The sequence below is a fragment of the Erinaceus europaeus genome, chromosome 4, assembly GCF_950295315.1.
Source record: "Erinaceus europaeus chromosome 4, mEriEur2.1, whole genome shotgun sequence".
Classification (NCBI taxonomy): Eukaryota; Metazoa; Chordata; class Mammalia; order Eulipotyphla; family Erinaceidae; genus Erinaceus; species Erinaceus europaeus.
Genome location: NC_080165.1, coordinates 142672840 through 142700567, shown reverse-complemented (window position 1 = coordinate 142700567; position 27728 = coordinate 142672840). Strand labels below are relative to the sequence as shown.

General features: G+C 42.3%; 1 protein-coding gene across 1 annotated transcript in view; it reads left to right on the top strand.

Moving 5' to 3' along the window:
- AFG1L (AFG1 like ATPase) overlaps positions 1–27728 on the top strand; it is a 196686-nt gene that overhangs the window by 32862 nt on the left and 136096 nt on the right. The window contains exons 3-5 of the mRNA XM_007535470.3: positions 14462–14513; positions 23173–23274; positions 24219–24349. Of these exons, the coding sequence (XP_007535532.1) occupies positions 14462–14513; positions 23173–23274; positions 24219–24349 (285 nt within the window). The remainder of the gene's footprint in view (positions 1–14461; positions 14514–23172; positions 23275–24218; positions 24350–27728) is intronic.

Below are 27728 nucleotides of genomic sequence, written 5' to 3'. Positions count from 1 at the left end.
CACGCCTGTTGGTATGCTTCTAAAAACCCCTTCTGTTTCATTTGGTTTAATCCCCCCTGCATTCTATTTACATAACACTATTCTATTTACATAACCTCTGTTAACAAGCACCACCTTCCATCCAGGGCATTGGTGGTTTAGTGGTAGAATTCTCACCTGCTCTGCCCCCTCTCCTTGTCACACCCTGATTTTCACCAGTCACTTTTCTCTCCACCCTCTCTATGTCACATCCTGTTCACACCCTACTTGGGAAGTATATATAAAGACAACATTGTTCGTTTTAGTTTAGTTTAGCTTAGCTTGGTATAGATTGCGCTGCGTCCTGCATGAATAAAGAGATACTGAGTACAACCCAACCATGAGTCCTTGGTCGTCTGTTACCCACCCGTGAAGCCAGCCCGTCGAAAACAACACACGCCCCAGAGCCCCACATGTGAGGTGGAGGTGGGGGGAACCTCACAAGCAGGAGAACAGTGCTACAGGTGTCTCCTTTTCTCTCTCCCTTTCTACCTTCCCCTTGCCCTCTTAATTTCCCTTTTGTCTGTCAAATGAAGGAAGGAAGGAAGGAAGGAAGGAAGCAAGCAAACACAACTGCTGGTTGTGGTGGATTCATCACGCAGGCACCAAGCCTTGGTGATAAGCTTGTGGCAAAAAAACAAAAAAAGTGTTAAGAACTGCACCAAAGTAAACGACTCTGGGGTAGGTGGGGAGGGTTCAAGTCCTGGAACATGATGGCAGAGGAAGACATGGAGGGGGTTGAATTGTTATGTGGCAAACTGAGAAATGTTACACATGTACAAACTACTGTATTTAATGTCCACGGTAAGCCATACCCCCCCCCCCAAAGAAAACAAAGTGGGCTGTCGCTGTTGTGCAGACTATTTGGGGACATGAGAAATTGTACCATGTGTCAACAGCTGTACTGTTAAACCAGTGACTCCCCACCAATAAAATGATCTGAAAACAAACAAACAAAAAAAACTAAGTGGCAACAATCCTTACCTAAATAAGAAGCAAGATGTCCCAGAAAGTGAAAGGAAGGTATATGCAACATCCAGAGAACAGCCATGGGGATTGACAAGAACGTGTGTAGAGGGACCAGTAGACAATTTCATGCTGTTTCATGATCGTATTCTACTACATTTAAAAAAATCTTTTACTTATTTATTATTGGATAGAGACAGAGAGAAAGGGAAGGGGGAGATACAGAGGGAGAGAGACACCTGCATGCTTGCTTCACCATTCAGGAAGCTTTCCCCCTGCAGGTGGGGGCCAGGTACTTGAACTTGGGTCCTTGCACACTGTAATGTGTGTGCTTAACCAGGTGCGCCACTACCTGCCTCCTCCCCCCCCCGGCATAATTTCTTTCTCTCTTCCTTTCTTTCTTTCAAATATTAGGTATTTATTTATTACTGGATAGAGACAAAGAGAAATTGAGAGGAGAGGTGAGAGAGAGAGGGGGAGAGAGTCAGAGACACCTGCAGCCCTGCTTCACCACTTATAAAGCTTTTCCCCTGCAGGTGGGGACCAGGGGCTTGAACCCAGGGTCCTTGAGCACTGTACTGTGTACGCTTAACCAGGTGTGCCACTGCCTGGCCCCTGCATAATTTCTTCTCTCAGCATGGCCTCATGGCAGTAGTAGTCAGTGTTCTTCCTTCAGATTTAAGCAGCTGTGAGGCAGGCAGCAGTTTCTGTCTTCATCCTGGACACCCCCGTCCTCCTGGGGATGCATGCTAAGTGTTTCGAGCTCTTCCACACTCTGTTTTGGTAGCTACCAGTGGATTCCTTCTCCTAAACAAGCACCTGGCCAAGAAGGGGGACATCCCTCTGCACTGTCTGACATTCACTCATCTTTCTAGAAGCATCTTTTGGGCATCTCACACTTTCTGCGTGATCTGTTTGGGGAAAACGCCTTGCCTAGCTGACAACTTTCTCCCTTGACATTTTTAAAAAAAATTTTTTAAAAATATTTATTTATTTTCCCTTTTGTTGCCCTTGTTTTTCATTGTTATTGTAGTTATTGTTGTTGTTATTGATGTCATCGTTGTTGGATAGGACAGAGAGAAATGGAGAGAGGAGGGGAAGACAGAGAGGGGGAGAGAAAGATAGACACCTGCAGACCTGCTTCACCGCCTGTGAAGCGACTCCCCTGCCGGTGGGGAGCCGGGGGCTCGAATGGGATTCTTCACCAGTCCTTGCACTTTGCACCACATGCGCTTAACCCGCTGCGCTACCGCCCGACTCCCGACATTTTTTTTCTTTAAGTAATTTCTGCATGAATATGACTGTGTGTCTAATGTTGTTCTGTAAAGTGCAGGGCAATTTTGTCTTCCTTGTCCTCAGCTTTGAGCTTTTGCTGAAGTTCTAGGATGATAAGAAAACTCTTAATTTCCTTAGCTAAGTATAGAGGCTCATGGCATTTTAAGATTATGAGAGATAGTAATAGTACTAAGAATTAGAATACGGTTTAACTAAAGCTTTTGATTTTCTTTAACTGGTGGCCTAGGCCACTTCCACACAAATGCTTTTTTACTACAAAGTTGTTTTTTTTTTTTATTTTACCAGACTACTGCTCAGCTCTGGCTTATAGTGGTGCAGGGGATTGAACCTGGACTTTGGAGCCTCAGGCATGAGAGTTTCTTTGCATAATCATTATGCTATCTACCCCCCTCCACTCTTACTACAAAGTCTTTAGAAGAAAGGCACTGCATATGAAGGGTAATTGCCTCCCTCTGAATAACTATAATTTTTTTTTTAATGGAGATGACTACTTCTTTAACAGCTCTTCAATATATAGTACAATATTTTAAATTAGAGTCACCATTTTTTTAAAATTCTAATTTAGTTTTAATCAAAGTTTTAAAGATATTTACTTATTAATGAGATGGGGAGAGAGAGAACCAGAGCATCACTCAGACACACTGATGCCAGGGGTTGAACTCAGCCCCTCCGTGCCCCCCCACTGTCCCATTTCTGGTCTGCTGCAACCACCAATCTCGTACCCTTTCCCTTGGCAGCTGCCATTCTACTTTTTATCTCTGTGAGTGACGTAAGTGCTTCGGTCGGACTTTTTGAGAGAGAGAGAGAGAGGGAGCACAAGAAGGAGAGAGAGCAAGAAAGCAAAAGGCTTGGCAGTTTTGAAGCTTCCCCAGATGTCGTGATGGCGGGGCTTGAAGCTGAGTCACGGTGGGCACCAGTCAGTGCACCGTCTTGCTGCACCTGCTTAACGCGGACATTTAAACATTCGTGATGGTGGATATACCCTCCCCCATTGTACTCCTAAGAAACTTTTTATTTTATTTTATTTTATTTATTTATTTTCCCTTTTGTGACCCTTGTCTTTTTTTTTTTTTTTGTAGTTATTATTGTTGTTGTTATTGATGTCGTCCCTGTTAGGACAGAGAGAAATGGAGAGAGGAGGGGAAGACAGGGAGGGGGAGAGAAAAATAGACACCTGCAGACCTGCTTCACCGCCTGTGAAGCGACTCCCTTGCAGGTGGGGATCCGGGGGCTCGAACCGGTTTCCTTACACCGGTCCCTGCGCTTTGCATGGCGCCACGTGAGCTTAACCCGCTGCGCTACCGCCGGACTCCCTCCTAAGAAACTTTTTTAAAAATTATGTTTATTTATTTTTTGGATAGAGACAGTCAGAAATTGAGAGGGAAAGGAGAGAGAGAGACAGAGAGACACGTGCAGTCCTGCTTCACCCTTCACACAGCTTTCCTCCTGAACATGGGGACCAGGGACTCAAACCTGGGTCCTTGTGCATGTAAGATGTGCGCTCAACCAGGTGTGCCACCACCCTCCCCCCTAAGAACCTGCCTGTCACACCAAGCTATGGTATTAATTCAAAATACACATTCTTCACAAAATGCCAGAATTATTACTCGGTGGGGTAAAAAAAAAATGGTGGCAGACTACCAGACTACTTTCACCTACCTAGGTTACATTGACTGCAGCACCCAAGTCACAGTGAGACAGTTTTGGAGCAGATGACCATAGCAGAGAGCAACACACTGTAAAGAATGAGCTTTTGTTATCAAATAAAACTGGCAACCAGGTTAGCCCACATCTAATGTATGCATAATTGTTATTGTGCTGTGAGATAATTAGGCATAAATGGTAAGTAGTTCATGTAAATCACTATAATTAGAATTACTCTTACACAGCCAAATCAAGCATTCCCAGAGTCAGGGAGGGAGGGAACTGAGTGAGGTGTGGAGCTGCTCTAAAACCCTCTGTTCCCGTTAATCAGTGCCTCTGTAGGCAGCCAGGTCTCTCCTCCGTCAGAAGACAGGATAGCCCAAGAGTCCTGGAAACTGGGGGACTGAAGGATGGAGCCTCCTCCGTTCTTTTTCCTCTTAGTCACCACAAAATAGTTGGCAGTTTTTTCCCTAGTGATAAATTGTCATTAGCAGCTTCCTCCTCCACCATCTTGTCTTTTTTTTTTTTTTTCCCCACTCGGTTAACTCTCTCGTCCTTCCAAGAACAATGCATTTAGCAGGTAGAAAAGAACTTCTTTACTTTAAGCCCAGTTAATCTACAGTCCAGAAAAAATGAGCCAACATACTCAGTCGCTATTAATTTCTGTCACGGTTCCTGCAGAGGAAAATGTGCTATCGATCTAGATGAGGCTGTCTTTAATAAGTCCCATAAAAGAAAGAAAAGGGAGTAGAGCTCAGCTGTTACGGTTTTAGGGTTAAAAATCTACCTAGCACTGTTAACCAGAACTGACTCCTTTAGGGTTAGAAATCTACCTCGCACTGTTAACCAGAACTGACTCCTTTAGAATAGATTTTACAGGCAGGAATGGGGCTCTGGTAGCGTGGGATGTTTGCCAGGTCACAGCCAGGAGTCAGCAAATATTCAGTAGGACGTCTTCTCTTGTGGAGTCTGAGGCAGGTCCAGTGTACAATTCTGTTACCTAAGTTCCTGAATTTTGTATTGCAGTAACACTGGTTTCCATTACTGGGAACAATCCAGGAGTGCGGTTATATACTGTCACACTACAGTACCAAGATCCTAGTGAGTGGAACCAGAACTTTGGGGGAGGGTGTGGGTCACTATAAATATTTACTTTAAATGTTTTATTTATAATAATAATGATTATTTTTTCCTGAGAAAGAGAAAAATAAAGAGACGGAGAGAGAGACTGAGACCACAGCACTGCTCAGCTCTGTCTTATGGCGGTGCTGACGACTGAACCTGGGCCCTCAGATACTCAGTGTGAAAGTCTTTTGCATAACCATTATGCTTTCTCCCCAGCCCGGTCCCTATAAATATTAAGGCATGAAGTTGTCCTCCTGAAACTTCCATGGTTTTGTTAGCTATGGCAAATTAAAAGTAAAATAAGTCACAGTTTAGTAATGGTAGAAATAATAATAGGGCTTATCTGCTTGCCATGAAATTGACCAGGAGGGAGTCATGCGGTAGCACAGCGGGCTAAGCGCACATGGCGCAAAGTGCAAGGACCAGCATAAGGATCCTGGTTCCAGCCCCTGACTCCCCACCTCCAGGGGAGTCGCTTCACAAGCAGTGAAACAGGTCTGCAGGTGTCTATCTTTCTCTCTGTCTTCCCCTCCTCTCTCAGTTTCTCTCTGTCCTATCCAACAACAACAATAATAATAACTACAACAATAAAACAACAAGGGCAACAAAAGGGAATAAATAAATTAAAAGAAAAAAGAGATGAGGAGGCCCCTGTGTAGAATACCTAGTTTTTCTTTGCTTTTTTTCTTTTTCGTTTTAAAGAGTATGCATCATTTGATGACGGAAATAGTAAACACCTGATAATTCCTAAGAGAAATACGTTATGTGCTCATAGGTCCTTTCTGTAAATAGGCATTTAACGTATCTTTCTGTACTTCCTGACACTGATGACAACAACAGAACTATTGGATGTTCCAGAAATTCCAGCTCTGTGCCTTTATCCAAAGAAAACAAAAGCACTAACTCAGGAGCTCATCTGCTTCTCCACAGCCGTTACAGCATTAGTTAGACAGCGAGACATGAAAAACCCGAGACCGTAAGAGGATAAGAAAAGTGCGGCATACATACCGTCATGTACCATATGTTGACAGTTTGGTCCACGACAGACTGTGTGTATATCAGAAGTTCTAACAGGCTATGATATAAGTTCTAATAGGGCCTGGTGTATAGTAGGCTGAAGGCCCGAGGTCCCAGGATCAGCCTCTGGTACCACCATAAACCAGAACTGAGTGGTGCTCTGGGGAGAAAAAAAGAAAGAGAGAAAAAAAGAAGAGAGAGAGAGAAGAAAAGGAAAGCAGAGGGAAGAAAAAAAGAAAGGAAAGGAAGAAGAGAAGGAAGGAGGCCTGGCAGGTGGCACAATGGCTAGAATATTGGACCTGGGAACATGAAGTCCCGAGTTTGCTCCTTGACATTCTATGTGCCAGAATGGTGCTCTGGTTCTTGCTCCCTTTCATTCTGTCTTTTGATAAGAAATAATAATTCGACGAAGATCAAAGATGCAGTTAGCTCTGTGTTAGGCCATATCACTGTCACTGATTCTTTTGATTTGGGAAATATGAGAACGGTGAGGAGAATGTGGAGAAACGTTAAAACAGACTATTTAAAATATATTATTACTGTTTTTATTTTATTGAGGAAATGTTCTACAGGACTGTTGTCACCGGGCTACCGTTTCACATTTCCTTGAGATGAGCAGCAGAACACTTTCTCCCTCCACCGTAGAGCACTGGGCCCCCAACCTCCTTTCAACTCTCCCCCACCGCCCCCACCCCTTTGAGTCCTTCACATTGCCGAAATAGAAGCATGGCCAGCTGTGTGCAGCGCAAGCTCTGTAGGTGACTGTCAAGATGTGGATATAACCCAAGTGTCCAGTGACACGTGAGTGGTAAGGAAGCTGTGATAGCTCTCTTACTCAGCGGAAGGTTAGATATTCTGCTGCTACAACGTGGCTGAAACGGGAGAGTATCACAGTAAGTGAAGTGAGTCAGTGGCCTAGGAGGTTCATAGCAGGTAGGGCTCTAGAATTGCACGTTGAGGTTCTGAGTTCTATCCCCAGCACTGCTCATGCCAGAGTTTTCTATCAGGTAGATACATAGATAGATAGAAAGATATTAGAGGGAAAAAAAAGCCAGAGAAAAATGAACATTTCTGCATTTTAAGCAAATTCTAAAAGCACATTAATTTTAACAACACCACCTTTATTAGCTAATTGTCCTGATGGAAATTATGTTGAAGTACCAGATGGAGAGTGCCCCAGAAAGGCAGAGGACATGCTATTTTAATTCATAACTTTGATAAGAATCACCTTGAACTTTTTTTTTTTAGGCTATGATTTTAACATAAGGAATAAAGGATAAAGTTAGAATGATTGAAGCAAATTTTTACAATAATGGACAGATGACAGCTGTTAATTTTGGAGCAGTTAAAAGAGTAGATTTGGTGATAGTTTTGAAGATAGTTGTTTAAAATATAAATACTTGATTTTAGATCTAGTTCAAAAAGTAATATGATAGTTCCCAAAATTTATTTAGTTTTTTTCTGTTTTTTTTTTTATTTTGAAAAATTTCAACAGTACATTGATTAAAAAAAAAATCACCTGAAAGTAATTTGTACATCTTAATAATTGCTTTGTTAGCAAAGGACCAGAGGGACCAGGCGGTGGCTCACATAGTAGTATTAAGCACAAGACCTGTGTGCAAGGACCCAGGTTCAAGTCCCCCTTTTCCACCTACAGGAGGGAAGCTTCATGAGCGGTGAAGTAGGACTGCAGGTGTCTATCTTTCTCTCTTCCTCTCTATCTCCCCCACCTCTCTCAATTTCTCTCTGTCCTAGTCAATAAAATAGGAAAAAAAAGAAAGAAAGAAAAAAAGAAAAAATATGGGATTTCTGGGAGGCATGGTTTATGGAGTAGTTGCAATCAGACCTTCACTCTCCCCGATACGACTGTTGTGCACAACAAGAGACCAAACTGGACACAGAATCTACCGCTGAAAAAAACCACAGCCTCCTTCCAGACACCAAGTCACAGATGCTACCATGATTCCAGCCTGACTTCTCTGGGCAGACGACCTCACCAATGTGTCCTGAACTCTCGCATGTCCAGAGCTCTGGTCCACTAGGAAACTATAGAAATAGGCTGGAGTATGGATCGACCTGTCAGTGCCCTTGCTCAGCAGAGAAGCAGCTACAGAACCCAGACCTCCTACCTTCTGCTCCCCATAAACAACCTTGATCCAGACTCCCAGCAGGGGAGAAGTGACAGGAGGAAGATAAGAGGACTCTGCACTCCAGCTCCATCAGCACCCAGAGAGAGAGAAGGAAAAGGAGAGGGACATATGGAGGTAGTTATGATGTCGTGAGTGGCTCAGAGGGAAAAAGAGGAGTGAATCAGGAAAAGAAGGGGAGCCATGTATAAATGTGGACAGATAGTTGTCGAGAAGATGGTTGGCCCATGTCTACAACTTCAGGGGACCTGTGGTGGACTGCAGTGGGGAGAGTGAAGATTCAGAACTCTGGTGGTGGGAATGGTGTGGATTCAAACCCCTGTCGACATGTAATTCTGCAATATAAAAACATAAAACATTAAAAAGGTTAAAAAAAAAGACACCTAAAAAACAGAAAGAAAGAAAGAAAGAAAGAAAGAAAGAAAGAAAGGAAAGAGAAAAATGGCCCCTGGGAGCAGTGGATTCGTGGTGCTGGCACCAACCCCCCCCCCCCCCAACAACAAACTCTGGTGGCAATATAAGAAGGAGAAGGAGAAGGAGAAGAAGGAGAGGAAGAAGAAACATGATTATATTGCTGTTCTGGAGGTAACAGACTAGATAAAGTATAGGACTTGGAGGAATGAGGTTTTGAGTTTGATTCCAGGCATTAGATATATCAGAGTGATTCTCTGGTGTTCTCTCTCTCTCTCTCTCTTCTGAATACATAAATCTTAACAAGACTCATGATAAGGCCTGTGAGATTGCTCAGCAGAAGAGCACAAGACTTACATGCTTAAAACCTAGAAGTCTCAGGTTCAATCCTGATGGTGCTATTTAACAGAGCCAAAAAGTGTTCTGGTCTCTTCTCTCTCTCTTGTGCTCTAGCTCATTTTAAATGAGCCTTAAAATAATAATAATAATAAAAAGGCATTATTACATGTCTCGTAGGAGGACATTCTCCTTTATAACTATCATCCTAACCACATCCAAGACATTTATCATTGTTGTAATAATATTATCTAAAGTTGGGTGGCCAGATTTTGGTTAGTCCATTTTGAGTTATTTGTCCATTTATTGTCTCCGGGGTTATTGCTGGGGCTTGGTGCCTGCACTATAAATCCACTGCTCCTGGAGGCTATTTTTTCCCTTTTGTTGCCCTTGTTGTTCATCGTTGCTATTATTATTGTTGTTGTAGTTATTGTTGTTGTTGGATAGGACAGAGAGAAATCAAGAGAGGAGGGGCAGACAGAGAGGAGGAGGGAAAGACACTTGAAGACCTGCTTCACCGCTTGTGAAACAACCCCCCTTGTAGGTGGGGAGCCGGGGGCTCGATCCAGGATCCTTTTGCGGGTCCTTGTGCTTTGCGCCATGTGTGTTTAACCCGCAGCGCTGCGCTACCGCCCAACTTCCTGTAGTTATTTATTTGTTTGCCTCCAAGGTTATTGCTGGGGTTTGGTGCCTGCACCATGAATCCACTGCTCCTAGAGGCTATTTCCCCCCCCCCCTTTTGTTGCCCTGGTTGCTTTATCGTTGTTGTAGTTATTATTATTTTTTATTGCTATCGTTGTTGTTGGATAGGACAGAGAGAAAGGGGGAGACAAAGACAGACACCTGCAGACCTGCTTCACCGCCTGTGAAGCGACTCCCCTGCAGGTGGGGAGCCAGGGGCTCGGACCGGGATCCTTAACCCGTCCCTGTGCTTTGAGCCACGTGCACTTAACCCACTGCATTGCTGCCTCCCCTGAGGCTTTCTTTATAGCTTAGCTGGCAGACTATATTTGAGACTGTGCTACATGTTTCTGAATGTAGTTTCGATCGGCTTGGTATGGATTTCCTTAGATGTAAAATAGCTCCAGTGCACTTTAGAGAGGGTGTTGTTTATTCCCACGGCCCAAAGACTGGCTGGCTGTAGATATCAGTAAGTCCGTGAAGTCTGCAGGCTTCGCCTGAGTGAGTGGGCGTTGTGATTAGGCACCCAGAAGTGGGAAGTGAGTGGGAACTCCCCAGTGCTCTGCGCTGCACTCTACAGATAAGGAAACAGGCGGTTGTAGCATTGCTGTGGTTGACCCAGAGCCACACAGCTAAGAAGAAGTCACAGTATCAGCACACACAGCCACATCTTTTGATTCAGCTGCTGCACTTGGCTGTATCTTTTATGCTCAGTGGCAGTAAGTGATCTTCCTCATCCTCAAATTTACCATTTGTACAATCTAAAACACAATTGGATTCTCACCAGAAAGTCCATTACAACTGCTGGTGGGGGGAGTCGGTCTGTAGAGCAGCGGGTTAAGCGCAGGTGGCGCAAAGTGCAAGGACCGGAGTAAGGATCCCGGTTCGAGCCCTGGCTCCCCACCTGCAGGGGAGTCCCTTCACAGGTGGTGAAGCAGGTCTGCAGGTGTCTATCTTTCGCTCCCCTTCTCTGTCTTCCCCTCCTTTCTCCATTTCTCTCTGTCCTATCCAACAACGATGACAACAACAATAATAACTACAACAAGGAAACAACAAGGGCAACAAAAGGGAATAAATAAATAAATAAATTTTTTTTTTAAGAAAAGAACTGCTGGTGGGAATGTCAATTGGTCCAACCTCTGTGGAGAACAGTCTGAAGAACTCTCAGAAGGCTAGAAATGGACCTACCCTATGATCCTGCAATTCCTCTCCTGAGGATATATCCTAAGGAACCCAACACACCCATCCAAAACGATTTGTGTATACCTATGTTCATAGCAGCCCAATTTGTAACAGCCAAACCTAGAAGCAACCCAGGTGTCCAACAACAGCTAAGTGGCTGAGCAAGTTGTGGTCTATATACACAATGGAATACTACTACTCAGATATTAAAAATGATGATTTCACCATTTTCAGCCCATCTTGGATGGAGCTTGAAGAAATAAAATTTAGTGAAATAAGTCAGAAACAGAAGGATGAATATGGGATGATTTCTCAGGCAGAATTTGAAAAACAAGATCAGAAGAGAAAACACAAGTAGAACCAGAACTGGAATTGGTGTATTGCTCCAAAGTAAAGGTCTCTGGGGTGGGTGGAGGGGAGAGTACAGGTCCTGGAAAATGATGACAGAGGACCTAGTGGGGGGTTGTATTGTTATTTGGACAACTGATAAATGTAATGCATGTACAAACCATTGTATTCACTGTCAAATGTAAAACATTAATTTCCCCCAATAAAGGAAAAGAAATAAAAATAAAAATCAACAGGAGAAAAAAAAGTCCATTAGAGAAATTGTCACTGTGCTACTTTACAAGTAAAAACAAGTGACATAGCGCATCTTGCAGTTGCTTAGAAGAGAAACTAACTTCCAGAGGCCAGGTGGTTGACACACCTGGTTAAGAGCACACATTATAGTGCAGAAGGACCCGGGTTCGAGTCCTTGGCCCGCACCTGCAGGGGTAAAGCTTCACAAGTGGTGAAGCAGGGCTGTAGGTATCTGTTTCTCTCCTTTCTTGCCCCTTCTCCTCTCAATTTCTCTCTGTCTATCCAATCATAAATAAATAATAACATTAGAAAAAACCCAGAAACTAGCTCCTGTTCAGATTTTCAAGCCTCTGTCTAGCGTGAAGAGAGAATGTTACAGGGGCTGGATGTGTGGCAGAGTCCTGGCAGGAAGCAGTTCACAATAGCCATTTCAAACAAAGACTGTAGGAAGAGATGACTCAACCCTTTGGCATTTGGCAGGGAAGACCTAGGGTAGCAGGCAAGGCTTGGAGGAGCAGATCTGGAGCCTGGAGTGAACCAGAGCTCTGGCAGGATGTTTCTGACTTCCTCCACAGGGCATGCAGGGAGGGGACAGGAAGGGCACAACCCTGTGACCCCGGATTTAGCTCCCCTTCTCCGCCCCCTCCTTCTCTCCTCTCTCCTATTCTCTTACTTTTCCTTTTCCTTTCACTTCTTCCTCCTTTTTTGACCTTTCTTCCTTTCTTTCTTTTCCTTTACATTGAAAAAATATCTTCATTATTGGATAGAGGCAGAGAGAACTTGAGAAGGGAATGAGAGATAGAGAGGGAAAGAGACAGAGAGACATCTGCAGCCCTGCTTCCCCACTCATGAAGCTTCCCCCCTGCAGTTGGGGACCGGGGGCTTGAACCTGGGTCCTCACGCACTGTAATGTGGGCGCTTAACCAGGTGTGCCACCGCCTGTTTCCAAGACTGGGATTTTTTGCAAGGAGAAAATTGGCTTCCCTTTCCAAGAGCACTTACTTGGAGTATATAACAGTGTCTAGATCACCAAGCTCTGACATCATCAGCCAGAGGGTCCACCCTGCTCACCACATCATCTGCACCTTTACTAGTTTTCATGCCAGCCCAGCTGTGTGTGATGCCAGATGTTGAGGATCTCTGCCTCTGGCACTCCACAGTGGTATCTGTCACTTGCTATGTATTGCTATAAAATGTCATACCACATCATACTGATTACATGCGGTATTTAATATGTATAGTATTAATAAGATTGATCAGTACAAGTAGTACAGTATACACAGTAATAGCGTTTGCCAAAGTGCTGTGTAAAAACATAGTGAGTTTGTTTGAGCCCACTCCTCTACTGAACTAAAGGGAGCTTTGGTGTTTTCCCTCTGTCTCTCTGTCTCTGTCTTTATCTCTATCTGAAAGTCTGCCCTAGAATGAAAAAAACAATTCTTTGATTAAGTGACACAGACGATGGGACCCTGAGGGCTGATTTTCCTTTGAGCCATTCTCCTCACTTTTCGTTGACCGTTTTGCCTTGAACTTCACTCAACATAGTCTGATTGTATCAGATGACATCAGAGCCCTTACGATAGGCTGCCAGGTTTCTTAGTTCCTCTTTTTTTTTTTTTTTTTTTGCCTCCAGGGTTATTGCTGGGGCTCAGTGCCTGCACCATGAATCCACTGCTCCTGGAGGCCATTTTTCCCCCATTGGTTGCCCTTGTTGTAGTCTTGCTGTGGTTATTATTGTCGTTGATGTCGTTCGTTGTTGGATAGGACAGAGAGAAATGGAGAGAGGAGGGGAAGACAGAGGGGGAAAGATAGACACCTGCGGACCTGCTTCACCGCCTGTGAAGGGACTCCCCTGCAGGTGGGGAGCTGGGGGCTGGAACCCGGATCCTTCCGCAGGTTCTTGTGCTTTGTTCCGCGTGCGCTTAACCCGCTGCACTACCGCCCGACTCTCAATAGTTTCTCTTTTAAAGCTGGGCATCACAATCTTTTCTTTCCTCTCTCCCTTTTCTTTTCTTTAAAAAAAATTTTTTTTATTGTCTTTCTTTATTGGATAGATACAGCCGGAAATTGAGAGGGAAGGGGTTGATAGAGAGGGAGAGAGACAGAGAGACACCTGCATCCCTGCTTCACCACTTGTGAAGCTTTCCCCCTGCAGGTGGGGACCAGGGGCTCAAACCTGGGTCCTTGTGCACTGTAACATGTGCGCTCAACCAGGTGCGCCACCACCCGGCTCCCTGCCTTTTCTTTTCTTTCCCTTTAGTGGTGCTGTGGGCTTGTGCACGCCTGGTGTCACCTTTCTGGGCCACTACATTATTCGGGGGCAGAGATAGCCGGGGTTTCCTCCAGGACCGTGGGCCCCTCCCTCATGTTGTGTCTCAGGAACTCAGAGCTGGGCCTGGCCCATGGCATAGAAGGTGCCCTGCCCTGTCTTTCTCTGGCTCATCACAGTCTTAACTCTGTTTCTATCTCTGACACTTTAATAATAATTTTTATTTGCTTTTGAGGAAAATTACCTCAAGAAAAAAAATTTTTTTTTAATCAGACCACTACTTAACTCTGGCTTGTGGTGGTGCAGAGGATTGAACTAGGATCTCAGAGCCTCAGGCATTAACGTCTTTTTGCATCAGCTTTATGCTATCTCCTTCCCTCACTCCAACCCACAAACGCTTTGTAAGTTCAATTTCTCACCTCCCCAAAATGTGTTACCTGCACATACCCTCCCTGCCCCCCCACCCTAATATCCTTCCACCAAATTACACTGGACCATCATGACAGCCTTGAAAACAAGACCGATCTTAGGAGAGAGAAGCGGAACGTGATCATCACTTTGCTATATGCAGTGCTGGGGACTGAACCTGGGGCCTCGAGAATGCAAGGAATGTGTCTTCTCCAGGCTCCCTCCCAGTCTTCATCACAGCAGTCTGCATCAAGTCTTCACACTTAGGGTGTATGCCAAGCCCTCCTAGTCCACATATGGCACAACTAGGAACACTATGTACATGGTGACATTTAACTCTTTCCCTCTTAGAGATTTATCACTTGTTTTTGATTTGCAGCTATTTTCAAGGAGCAAACCTCCAAGGGGCCTGTATGTTTACGGAGATGTTGGTAAGTGTGTTCAAATCAGCTTTGGGTGGTTTAGACACAGGTTCGAAGCTTTTGCTCAGGGATTATTTCTGTTTTCATACTTCAGTCCAGCAAGGAAATAGGATAAGGGAAGGTAAATAAAGGGGGAGGATGGGAGGGAGAGGGCAGTTATCTTAGTTTTTCAGTTATGTTATTATTATTACTATTATTTTTGTGCTTCCAGGGCTATTGCTGGGGTCAGCGCCAGCACTACAAATCCACCGCTCCTGGTGGCCATTTTTTTTAAAAAAAATATTTATTTAATTTATTTATTCCCTTTTGCTGCCCTTGTTGTTTTACTGTTGTAGTTATTATTGTTGTTGTCGTTGTTGGATAGGACAGAGAGAAATGGAGAGAGGAGGGGAAGACAGAGAGGAGGAGAGAAAGACAGACACCTGCAGACCTGCTTCACCGCCTGTGAAGCGACTCCCCTGCAGGTGGGGAGCCGGGGTTCGAACCAGGATCCTTATGCCGGTCCTTGTGCTTTGCGCCACCTGCGCTTAACCCGCTGCGCTACAGCCCGACTCCCTTTTTTTTCCATTTTTATTGGATGGGATAGAGAAATTGAAAGGGGAAGGGGAGATAAAGAGGGAGAGAGAAAGAGACACCTGTAGACTTGCTTCCCTACTTGTGAGATGTCCTTCCGCAGTTGGGGATCAGAGGCTTGAACCCGGATTCTTGCTTGGGTCTTTGCACTTAGTTCTATGTGTGCTTAACTGGCTGCTGGTCCTTGCACTTCATGCCATGTGCACTTAATTCGCTGAGCTACCACCAGGCCCCATTTTTTTTTTTTTTTAATATTGTGTGCTAGTAATTTTGGGCAGGATAAATATTAGTCAACATGTTAAGGTGCAGTGTTTATTAGTGTATAAGCTGAGTTAACCTCTGGGAAGAAAATCATATCTGGATGGGATGTTAGATTAAACCAAGCTCTAGTTGTTTGACTCAGCTTAACACTAAAAAAAAAGTGTTCTTTTCTACTTTACAATTCGTTTATTCGGTTTTTAAAAATATTAGCTTGAGAGAGAATGAGAGAGAGAGAGGGAGAGGGAGAGAGAGAGGAGCGAGCATGATCCTGGCACATGCGATGCTGGGAATGGATGGAACTTGTGACTTCATGCTTTACTCACTGCTTTACCTACTGTACCTACCACCTCCTGGGTCACTCAATGAATTTTCTTTTTTTCATTTTAATTATTATTTTTTTAATTCCTCTTTATTTATTGGATAAAGACAGGCGTGAATGGAGAGGGTAGGGGGAGATCTAGAGGAAGAGAGACAGAAAGACACTTGTAGCCCTGCTTCATCACTTGCAAAGCTCACCCCTGCGGGTGGGGACTGGGGGCTAGAGCCCAGGTCCTTGCATATTATAACATGTGCACTCAACCAGGTGCACCACCACTTGGCCCCTTTATTTTAATTTTTTATTTTTTAAAAGATTTAAAAAATATTTATTTCATTTTTGTTACCCTTTTTTATTGTTGTTGTAGTTATTATTGTTGATGATGTCGTCGATGCTGGATAGGACAGAGAGAAATGGAGAGAGGAGGGGAAGACAGAGAGGGGGAGAGAAAGATAGACACCTGCAGACCTGCTTCACTGCTTTTGAAGCGACTCCCCTGCAGGTGGCGAGCTGGGGACTGGAAACGGGATCCTCATGCTGGTCCTTGCGCTTTGCGCCACCTGTGCTTAAACAGCTGCGTTGCCGCCCGACTCCCTTATTTTAATTTTTAAAAATTTATTTATTTTAAATTTTTTAAATATTTATTTATTTTCACTTTTGTTGCCCTTGTTTTATTGTTGTACTTATTATTGTTGTTATTATTGATGTTGTAGTTGGATAGGACAGAGAGAAATGGAGAGAGGAGGGGAAGACAGAGAGGGGGAGAGAAAGATAAGACACCTGCAGACCTGCTTCACCGCCTGTGAAGCGATTCCCCTGCAGGTGGGGAGCTGGGGGCTCGAACCAGGATCCTTATGAGGGTTCTTGCGCCTTGTGCCATGTGCTCTTAACTCACTGCCCTACCTCCCGACTCCCCTAAAAATTTATTTATTTAACTAGAGCACTGCTCAACTGAGATTTATGGTGGTGCTGGATATTGAACCTGGAACCTTTTAGTCTCAGACACCAAAGTCTTTATTTATTTATTTATTCCATTTTGTTGCCCTTGTTTTATTGTTGTAGTTATTATTGTTGTCGTCGTTGTTGGATAGGACAAAGAGAAATGGAGAGAGGAGGGGAAGACAGAGAGGGGGAGAGAAAGAGAGACACCTGCAGACCTGCTTCACCGCCTGTGAAGCGACTTCCTGCAGGTGGGGAGCTGGGGGCTCGAACTGGGATCCTTATGCCGGTCCTTGCGCTTTGTGTCACGTGCATTTAGCTCTCTGGCTACCGCCCGACTTGGGACACCGAAGTCTTACTGAGTGACCATGAACCCTAGCCATCAGTGACTATTCCCTTGGCTTCTTACTTGTGTATATTGAGTTGGTGACGCACATCTTCATGAAGGAGCTGTCGCTTTCTAGACTTTCCTTAGCAATCAGTATCTTGTGTCTTCCCTGACTTACTTTTACTAAAGTTGTGTGTTTTCTAGTGCCTGTCTTCCTTCCCTTCTTTCTTTCTTTTTTCCCTCCTAACAAACTTTTCTCTAGTCCTAAGCCTCTTATTGTCTATTCATGTTCGCTTAAAGATAGCTTATACTTTGCTTGCTCTTAATTATTATCACCTATTTCTTTTTTAAAACTTATTTATTTTTTAATTTTAAAATTATTTATTTATTTTATTTCAATTTAAATTTTTATTTCTTTATGACAAGACCATAGGATAAGAGGGCCACTGTTCCACACAATTCCCACCACCAGAACTCCATATGCAATCCTCTCCCTTGATAGCTTTCCCATTCTTTATCCCTCTGGGAGTATGGACCCACGATCATTATGGGTGCAGAAGGTGGAAGGTCTGGCTTCTGTAATTGCTTCCCTGATAAGCATGGGCATTGACAGGTCGATCCATACTCCCAGCCTGTCTTTCTCTTTCTCTAGTGGGTTAGGGAACTGGAGAGGTGGGGCTCCAGGACACATTGGTGGGGTCATCTGCCCAGCGAAGTCCGGTTGGCGTCATGGTAGCATCTGGAACCTGGTGACTGAGAAAGAGTTAAGCTATAAAGCAGAACAAATTGTTGACTAATCATGAACCTAAAGGCTGGACTACTACAGATAGAGATTAGGGGTCTCCATTTTGGAAAAAGCTAGTAGGTCTGTTTTAGGTATATTCCAGAGGGCCCATGACCCAAACTAATTTTTGAATTTTTTAAAATATTTATTTATTTTCCCTTTTATTGCCCTTGTCATTATTGTTGTTGTAGTTGTTATTATTGTTGTTGATGTCGTTGTTGCATAGGACAGAGAGAAATAGAGAGAGGACAGAAAGAGAGAAGGAAAGAGAGGCACCTGCAGACCTGTTTGACCGCTTGTGAAGCGCCCCCCCCCCCCGCAGGTGGGGAGCTGGGGGCTCGATCCGGGATTCTCACGCTGGTTCTTGCACTAAGCTCCACATGCGCTTAACCCGCTGTGCTACCATCTGACTCCCCCAAACTAGTTTTTGCTTGTGCCTGACATCTAATATGCAGGTGACCTAAGTTATTGTCTGGGGGGATGGTGTCATAGTTGGAAAAAGGACCAGAAATCTGGATCAGGGAAGAGAGTAGCTTCCAAATATGGGAAAAGTACAGAAATATTGTTAACTGTATACTCCATCGATTTGATCTGGGGCCCATGTTCAGCACAGGAGCCTATGTAACCTCTGCATCCCTGTAGGTCTGAGCTCACATTCCATGGTCATGACTAGGAACATTCCAGGCTGTGCTAATTTCAGTACTCAGCATCCTTGTGTAATTAGCAGAGTATGCTATCCAACCTCCCTTCAGAGAATGGAACATTCCCTACCCTTGTTGATTCACATTGAGGGCCAGATCCTGTAGGGGCGCACAAAGCGGTCCATTATGTTGTTCCTGAGGGAGATGACCAGTGACTGTGGCGAGAGGGATCTGTTAGAGGTCTGGGCCCATCATGTCAGTGTGGGAATCCCAGGACTCCCTGACCAGGGCCCCAGATATCACCCATTTCTTACATTGGCATATCCAAAACTTGCATGTAATGAGATCAGCTTTGGTCTTAGACTCATAGCATTATGAGGAAGTGGTTATTATCTTAGTAGAATTTTAGTCCAAGAAAAAAAAAAAGCAGTTGTGTAAGTACTTATAGTGCCTTAAAGATAAAACTTTATTTTTAAGTTAAAACTTTAATCTGAGTTTCCTTTCTTCTGTTTTTTTTAGTGTTTCTAAATGCCTGTTTTAAGCATTCAGATTTATTGGATCTAATAAAAACAGAGTTATTTAGTTCACAAAAATGAATGCTAGAGATTGCTCCTTATAATTCTTTAAGCCATCCTCCTCTTCTCCCTCCTCCTCCCCTCCTCCTCTCCATTCTCCTTCTCTTTCCTTCCCTTCCCTCTCCTCCTCCCCACCCTACCCCCCTTTTGTGTTTGTGTGTAGCTCTGGAACCTTCGCTGCTTCTGGATCACCAACTTTTTCATTTTTTATGTAGACAGAGAGACCCAACACCACCAGAGCTTCCCTGGGCAGTCTGCCATGGTGCTGGGGCTCAAACCTCTATCAATGATGTGGCAAGGCTTGTGCCCTGCTGAGTGAACTATCTCCCAGTCCCATCATTCTTTCTTAAAATTTTTATTTATTTATTTGTTATTGGACAGAGACAGAGAGAAACTGAGAGGGGAGAGATGATAGAGATGGGGAGAGACAGACATCTGCAGCCCTGTTTCACCACTCGTGAAGCTTTTCCCCTGCAGCTCGGGGTCAGGGGATTGAACCTGTGTCTTTCTTCTCTGTAATGTGTGTGCTTCACGAGGTGTGCCCCCTTAATTCTTTATATTGTTTTTTTTTAAAGTCTTTCTCTCACCTTTTTTTTTAAAATTATTTTTCCTTTTTTTGCCCTTGTCTTTTTTTGTTGTTGTTGTAGTTATTATTGTTATTCTTATTGATGTCGTCGTTGTTGGATAGGACAGAGAGAAATGGAGAGAGGAGGGGAAGGCAGAGAGGGGGAGAGATAGACAGACACCTGCAGACCTACTTCACCGCCTGTGAAGCGTCGCCCCTGCAGGTGGGAAGCTGGGGGCTCAAACCGGGATCCTTAGGCCGGTCCTTGCGCTTTGCACCACTGTGCACTTAACCCGCTGCGCTACCACCCGAGTCCCTCTTTAAATTCTTTTAACTCACAGATTTCAAAACTGTGAAGAGAGCTCAGTCAGTTGTTTATCTACCCTCATTTGCTAACTGGTACCTTTGAGACCAGTGTCTGCTTGCTTTTTATTTCGAAAGCAGTTTATACCAGGCACTTGATCTGCTATGTGTGTTTGCACTTTTGGATGCAAGTCCACAGCTGCTGGGAGTTCTGACTGAATCAGAGTCTCTCCTTGGAGCACATTCGCCTCCTCTGCCTTCACTTTCATATTCAGTCATTGCTAAAATCAACATCTTTGTTTCTCTTCTCACCTTAACCACTTAACCATGCATGGAGATCATAGCAAAACCACAAGTGCTTTTACTTCTGCTTGTAACTTAAAAAAAAAAAATCAAATGTATAAAAATTGTTAGATTTGAGAATGGAAGGCAGAGACGTAGTCTAACTAATTGAAGGTGATGTGCAGTAGTCACCAGAATACTCGAAGGCATGAACAGCAGAGATGTGGCAGTATGGCATGCCCACGTGAGCTGAATGAATGTGGGCATGCCACACTCCTTTGGCTAGGAGCCTCTTCATCATGTAGAAGAGAAGTAAGTCCCGAAACAGGAAGTGAGGTGAGCATTCTGATGGCTACAATCAGTTTCATTTAGAATAATTACAGAACAGATGATGAGAGAAGTGAAGTTACCATTTTAGGGACTTTGTGGGAGCTCAGGGAGTAAGTTCAGAATGCCTTCCCAAGACTTAAGTTTCTTTTTTCAGCCTGGGAAAAATTCAGGTACTGAATTTTATTTTTTTCCTCCAGGGTTATTGCTGGGGCTCAGTGCCTGCACTATGAATCCACTGCTCCTGGAGGCTATTTTTCCTATTTTGTTGCCCTTGTTGTTCTGATTATTGTTGTTGTTATTGTTGTCATAGCTGTTGTTGTTGTTGGATAGGACAGAGAGAAATGGTGAGAGGAGGGGAAGACAGAGAGGGGGAGAGAAAGATAGACACCTGCAGACCTGCTTCACCGCCTGTGAAGCGACTCCCCTGCAGGTGGGGAGCCGGGGTTCGAACCGGGATCCTTATGCTGGTCCTTGCGCATTGTGCCACGTGCGCTTAACCCACTGCACTACCGCCCAGCTCCCCAGGTACTGAATTTTAAGGAGACTTGACGAGAAAGAGTGGGCATGACCGAGACAACTCCTTCCCCTCCCCCATGTTAGATCCCCGATCCATACAGTCCAGAGCAATGCTTTGACCTTTTTTTTTTTTTTTTTTTGCCTCTAGGGTTATCGCTGGGGCCCGGTGCCTGCACTATGAATCCACTGCTCCTGGCAGCTTTTTTTTAAAGGCTTAAAAAAGTTTTTTTTTTAATGTTTATTTATTCCCTTTTGTTGCCCTTGTTTTATTGTTGTAGTTATTATTGTTGTTGTTGTTGGATAGGACAGAGAGAAATGGAGAGAGGAGGGAAAGACAGCAAGGGGGAGAAAAAGACACCTGCAGACCGCTTGACCACTTGTGAAGCGACTCCCCTGCAGGTGGCGAGCTGGGGGCTCTGAGATGTTTACGCATCATGTGTGCTTAACCTGCTGCGCTACTGCCCGACACCCAGGCAATTAGATATATATATATATATTTAATGGCTATTTTAAAAATCTATTTTATTTATTTATTCCCTTTTGTTGCCCTTGTTGTTTTATTGTAGTGCAATTAGATATTTTAATAATAAAGTTTGACTGTATCAGAATCTCTTCAGGAGATCTCATTTTCGGAGAATTACATTTTCAGTTTTTAGAAAAGCATTATTGTTGGTAACTATCCAGCTGCAATTTATTTTTAGTAGTTACATTGGACATAGATTTCTGTTATTATTCTTTTTAAAAATGTTATTAGTGACTTAATATTGATTTACAAAATTATGAGATAACAGGTATAATTCTGCACTTTTCCCACTACCAGTGTTCTGTATCTCCATCCCCTCCATTGGAAGCTACAGCAGTTCTCTCAAGGTCACAGATAGGAGTTAACTATTATTTCTTTCTTTTTTTAAATTTCTTTATTGGGGAATTAATGTTTTACATTCAACAGTAAATATAATAGTTTGTACATGCATAACATTTCCCCAGTTTCCCATATAACAATACAACCCCCACTAGGTCCTCTGTCATCCTTCTTGGACCTGTATTCTACCCACCCACCCTCCCCAGAGTCTTTTACTTTGGTGCAATATGCCAATTCCATTTCAGGTTCTACTTGTGTTTTCTTTTCTGATCTTGTTTTTCAACTTCTGCCTGAGAGTGAGATCATCCCATATTCATCCTTCTGTTTCTGACTTATTTCACTTAACATGAATTTTTCAAGGTCCATCCAAGATCGGCTGAAAATGGAGAAGTCACCATTTCTTATAGCTGAGTAGTATTCCATTGTGTATATAGACCACAACTTGCTCAGCCACTCATCTGTTGTTGGACACCTGGGTTGCTTCCAGGTTTTGGCTATTACAAATTGTGCTGCCGAGAACATATGTGTACACAGATCTTTTTGGATGGGTGTGTTGGGTTCCTTAGGATATATTCCCAGAAGAGGAATTGCAGGATCATAGGGTAGGTCCATTTCTGTTAACTATTATTTCTGTAGCTATCTGTCTTTATTTATATGTATTTGCCCATTTTTCCCCTATGGTCCTCCCTTCTTCTTTCCAAGTCACACCTATACCCTTTACTACTTCTGAATGACGGTCCTTCCCCTTCTTCTCTCTTAGGGTCTTGATGGAGTTGGAGTTCAGAGCCCTCTGGTCATCTTCCCTTAACATATCGCTCCCCTCTGGGAGCATGGACCAGAATTCTTTATGGGGGTGCAGAAGGTGGGCGTTCTGGCTTCTGTAGTTGTTTCTTTGCTGGATATAGGCGTTGGCAAGTAGATCCATACCTCCAGCCTGTTTCTATCTTTCCCTAGTGTATTTTTTCTGTTTAGTACTTTTTCACAGTGCCTCAGTAATTCCTCAAGCTTAGTAATAGCCCAGTAAATATTTATTTATGTAGTTAAGTAATTTCATTTATAATAGTGTCTTTTGGAAGGAAAATTGAAGAATGAATAATCTACACATCTTGCCAGTTTATGAATATAGTTCTCTGGAGGAAATATCTGCTTGTAATGCTAACTAAATACTTCATTTCCTAAAAACAGGATTTTAACAGAAAATGAATAATATTAACATTTTATTTTTAGCCAGTTTAACATAAAAAATAAACACTGATTTCTAAAAAAGTAACATTGTCTTAAGCTTCCCAGTAGAAAAGAGTGGTTTCATTATCCCAAAGCTAATGAACAATCATTAGAGCAATCAGTACATACTGTTTAGTATTATTCTCTCTCTCTCTTTTCTCTTTTTAAGGTACAGGGAAAACAATGGTGATGGACATGTTTTATGCTTATGTGGAAATGAAGAAGAAAAGACGGGTTCATTTTCATGGTTTTATGTTAGATGTGCACAAAAGTAAGTTAATGACCCCAAAGAAGGAATTTTCAAATATGCCAATATCATGAAATAGTTTTCTTCACTTTTTAAAATTCTTAATTTTAATATATATATATATTTTTTTTTCATAAAGATTTTGATCGGGTTTGCTTGTTTTGTTTTATGTCAAAACAGCCAGTAGTGTGTCTAGACTTTATCCTATTGAAAATCTTAATGCTTCCAATTAAGATAACACAGGTTACTTTGTAGAGGTCAGGCATTTCCTATTTCCTGTTTTCTATGAGGGATCATTAAGGCATGTTAAAATCTTTTAAATCATGTTAAACATGTTTTAAAAGCTCAATCGAATAGGGTTCTCTCTGTGTTTTCTTAGGCATTCATTCAGTGTGTATTTGGATGGGTGCTTTATGACTGTCAGTATTCTTGAGTTTCATTTTGGCATGATCTGTCGACCTGCTCTGTATTATTGCCTCCTCAGGACAGGAATGTTTTGTTTTTCTTGTATTTTCAGCATCTAGTGAGCATGTAATGAGTGAAGTGGGACTGACTCTTATATTAGGCTAGGCACAAGGCCACATTCTGATTTATTAGACATGCTAATCACAGAGCAGGTGACTTCTGCCCATATCCATGAAGTCCTCAGGATTAAGACTGATTTTTTTCATCCATCTCATTACCTAGTCAGCTAATAATCTGTTATTTGTCATCTTCAATGTGATTGAAGAATCAAAATAAAATGACCTCTAAGTGTCCTTAGCTATGAGCACATAAGAATATGTCAGCTATGTATTTCTAATAGAGAAAATTCCCCCGATTCCAGTCATCCAATTTAGTTGTATGTGGACACTGAACTTAATTTTTTGTTCACTATGAAGTTTCATTTAGAAATTTAAAAAATATTATAATTGTCTAAACTATACTCAATGCATGCTCTGATTTTTGTTTAATTTTATCCGTTGAAGGAATACACCGCCTTAAAAAGAGTTTACCCAAAAGGAAAGCGGGATTCATGGCTAAGTCATATGACCCGATAGCTCCCATAGCTGAAGAAATTAGTGAAGAAGCAAGTCTCTTATGCTTTGATGAATTTCAGGTAAGGAAGGGGTCTTTCTTTCTTTCTTTCTTTCTTTCTTTCTTTCTTTCTTCTGTCTTTCTTTTTCTTCATAGCTGTAGAATAGTGTATTGAATGAAGTGTGAAAGTTTACATTTTGTTTCCAATTTTATTGTCACAATGACACATAGATTGAAACATAATTATATCTTTTTTATGCCACTAGGTTATCACTGGGACTTGATTCCTATACAACAAATCCACTGTTCCCACTAGCTGTTTTTCTTCCTTTATTTTACGAGACAGCTAGAAATTGAGAGGGGAGGCAGCGGTAGAGAGGAAGAGAGACAGAGAGACATCTGCAGTACTTGCTTCATTAATTGTGAGGCTTCATCCTCGCAGCTGGGGTGCAGGGCCTTGAACTTGGATCCTTGCACATGGTGATGGGTGTTGCATTACTCAGCTCCCAACACATTATATCTTCTGACTTTAATTCTCTTATCTAGTCCAGGACTTAGAAAACCATAGCTTGCACAATCATCCATCTGCTTGCATATCTTCAGTGAGAAAAGGCTTTTTTAAAAAATATATTTTATAGGGTGAATAATCAAAGAAAAATGCAACAAAGACCATATGTGGCTTGTAAAGCCTATTCATTATGTTCAGTATGCAGTCTTTATAAGAAGGATCTGCCTACCTACACCTAGAGTCTAGTCTATGTATTTACAGTCTCCTTCTGTCACAGAGATCACATGTTCATTTTATATGTCATATTTTCTTTTAAGACATTAGATGCATAATACTTTGAGAGCCCTTGCTCAGAAGAAAGAAGCTAAACTAAAGAAGACCTTGAGTACCATACTACATTAAATTGTTCACTATCAACAATGAGCGTATGGTTTCTGATAGTTTAGCTTTGCTACCTGTAAACCTTCTAAATTTTGAAGTCCTTTGAGATTCTATATTCTAACTCATAGCATTAATATGATTTTGTCAGAATGGAAACTGGCTATTTTACTTGATTTTCAGCTAAGAGATTTTGAAAGCTTAACATTAATAACTTCCCTTTCCTATACCTGAGGTAGAATCAGCATATATTAATAATATTATATTAATAAAAATACTATTATTATTTTCACAAGAGCACTGCTCAACCCTGGCTTATGGTGATGCTTGGGATTGAACCTGTGACCTCAGAAACTCTGGCATGAGAGTCTTTTGCATAACCGTTATGCTATCTCCCAAGTCCAGCACATACTCATTATTAATACTATTTTCCCCATATCTGTACTTTGTACACTGATTAAATAAGTATTTCCAGCAAGAAAGAAAAGTCAAATTAAAACAACCTGGTATTTACCCTTTGTCATAGAATTACAAAGGTCTTCAAAAGAAAAGCTCATGAAAAAGAGCACATCTTCTCTTGCTTCTCTGTAGAGGCTCACTATGGCACCAAAAGAAAAAATAATAAAAGGGGGACTCATTTAGTTCCAAAAATAATACCAAGTTAAAAATTATGCTGTTCTCAGAACTAGCGGCATCACACTCCCAGATCTCAAACTGTACTATAGGGTCTTTGTAATCAAAACTGCTTGGTACTGGAACATGAATAGACACACTGACCAGTGGAATAGAATTGAGAGCCCAGGGAGTCGGGCTGTAGCGCAGCGGGTTAAGCGCAGGTGGCGCAAAGCACAAGGACCGGTATAAGGATCCCGGTTCGAACCCCGGCTCCCCAACCTGCAGGGGAGTCGATTCACAGGCGGTGAAGCAGGTCTGCAGGTGTCTATCTTTGTCTCCTCCTCTCTGTCTTCCCCTCCTCTCTCCATTTCTCTCTGTCCTATCCAACAACGACAACAACAATAATAACTACAACAATAAAAAAAAAAAAACAAGGGCAATAAAAGGGAATAAATAAATAAAAAATAAAATAAAAAAATTATTAAAAAAAAAAGAATTGAGAGCCCAGAAATAAGCCTCTACACCTATGGACATCTAATCTTTGACTAAAGTGCCCAGACTATTAATGGGGAAAGGAGAGTTTCTTCAACAAATGATATTGGAAAAATTGGGTTGAAACATGCAGAATAATGAAACTTAACCACTATATTTCACCATACACAAAAGTAAACTCCAAATGGATCAAGGACTTGGATGTTAGACCAGAAACTATCAAATACTTAGAAGAAAATATTGGTAGGACTCTTTTCCATCTATATTTTATAGGCATATTCACTGATACAAGTCGAATTGCAAGGAAGACAAAAACAAAAATAAACCAATGGGACTTCATCAAGTTGAAAAGCTTCTGCACAGCAAAATAAACCATCATCCAAACAAAGAGACCCCTCACAGAATGGGAGAAGATCTTTACTTGCTATACATTAGATAAGAGGCTAGTAACCAAAATATATAAAGAGCTCAGCAAAATCAGCAACCAAAAAATCAAATGACTCCAGCCAAAAATAGGGAGAGAATATGAACAGAATACTTACCACAGAAGAGATCCAAAAGGCCAACAGACATGAAAAAAATGCTCCAAGTCATTGTCAGACCAGTGCAAATAAAGACGACAATAAGATACCACTTCACTCCTGTGAGTGTAACATACATCAGTAACATGCTGGAGAGGTTGTGGGGTCAAAGGAACCCTTCTGCACTGCTGGTGGGAATGTCAGTTGGTCCAGCCCCTGTGGAGAGCTGTCTGGAAGGCCAGAAATGGACCTACCCTAGGACTCTGCCATTCCTCTCCTGGGGATATACCCTAAGGAACCAAACACACCCATCCAAAAATATTTGTATATATCTATGTTCTTTTTGCTTCACTATTTAATTTGTTCATCTTTATCTTGATAATTGATAGACCTCAAATATCTAAAACAGTGCCTGAGAATGAATTTGATGGTATTATTGCCATCATTATGTTGACTAAAGTGTTTTGTCAGAGAATTAAGAGGAGTCAGAGAGAGGGCTGGGTAGACAGCTTATCGGTTATGCAAAAAGACTTTCTTCTTATGTTTTTATTTATTGGATAGAGATAGAGAGAAATCAAGAGGGAAGGGGGGAGACAGCGAGAGAGAGAGACACCTGAAATACTCCTCACCACTTGTGAAGCTTACAAGTAGGAGCTTGAATGTATGCGCACCACTTCATAGCCCCACAAAAAGACTCATGTCTTAGGCTCCAAAGGCACCACCATGAGCCAGAGCTAAGCAGTGCTCGGATATCTCTTTGTAGCTTTCCTTCTGTATTTCTCTGTCATTAAAGTAAAATAAATAAAAAATATAAATATATAATGTTATAAAGAAGAAGAGTTAGATTGAACAATTTACCCAAGGTCATAAAACTGGTATGTATATATATATCACATATATATCTATATATATGATACCAGTTTTATTTTTTATTTAAAAATATATTT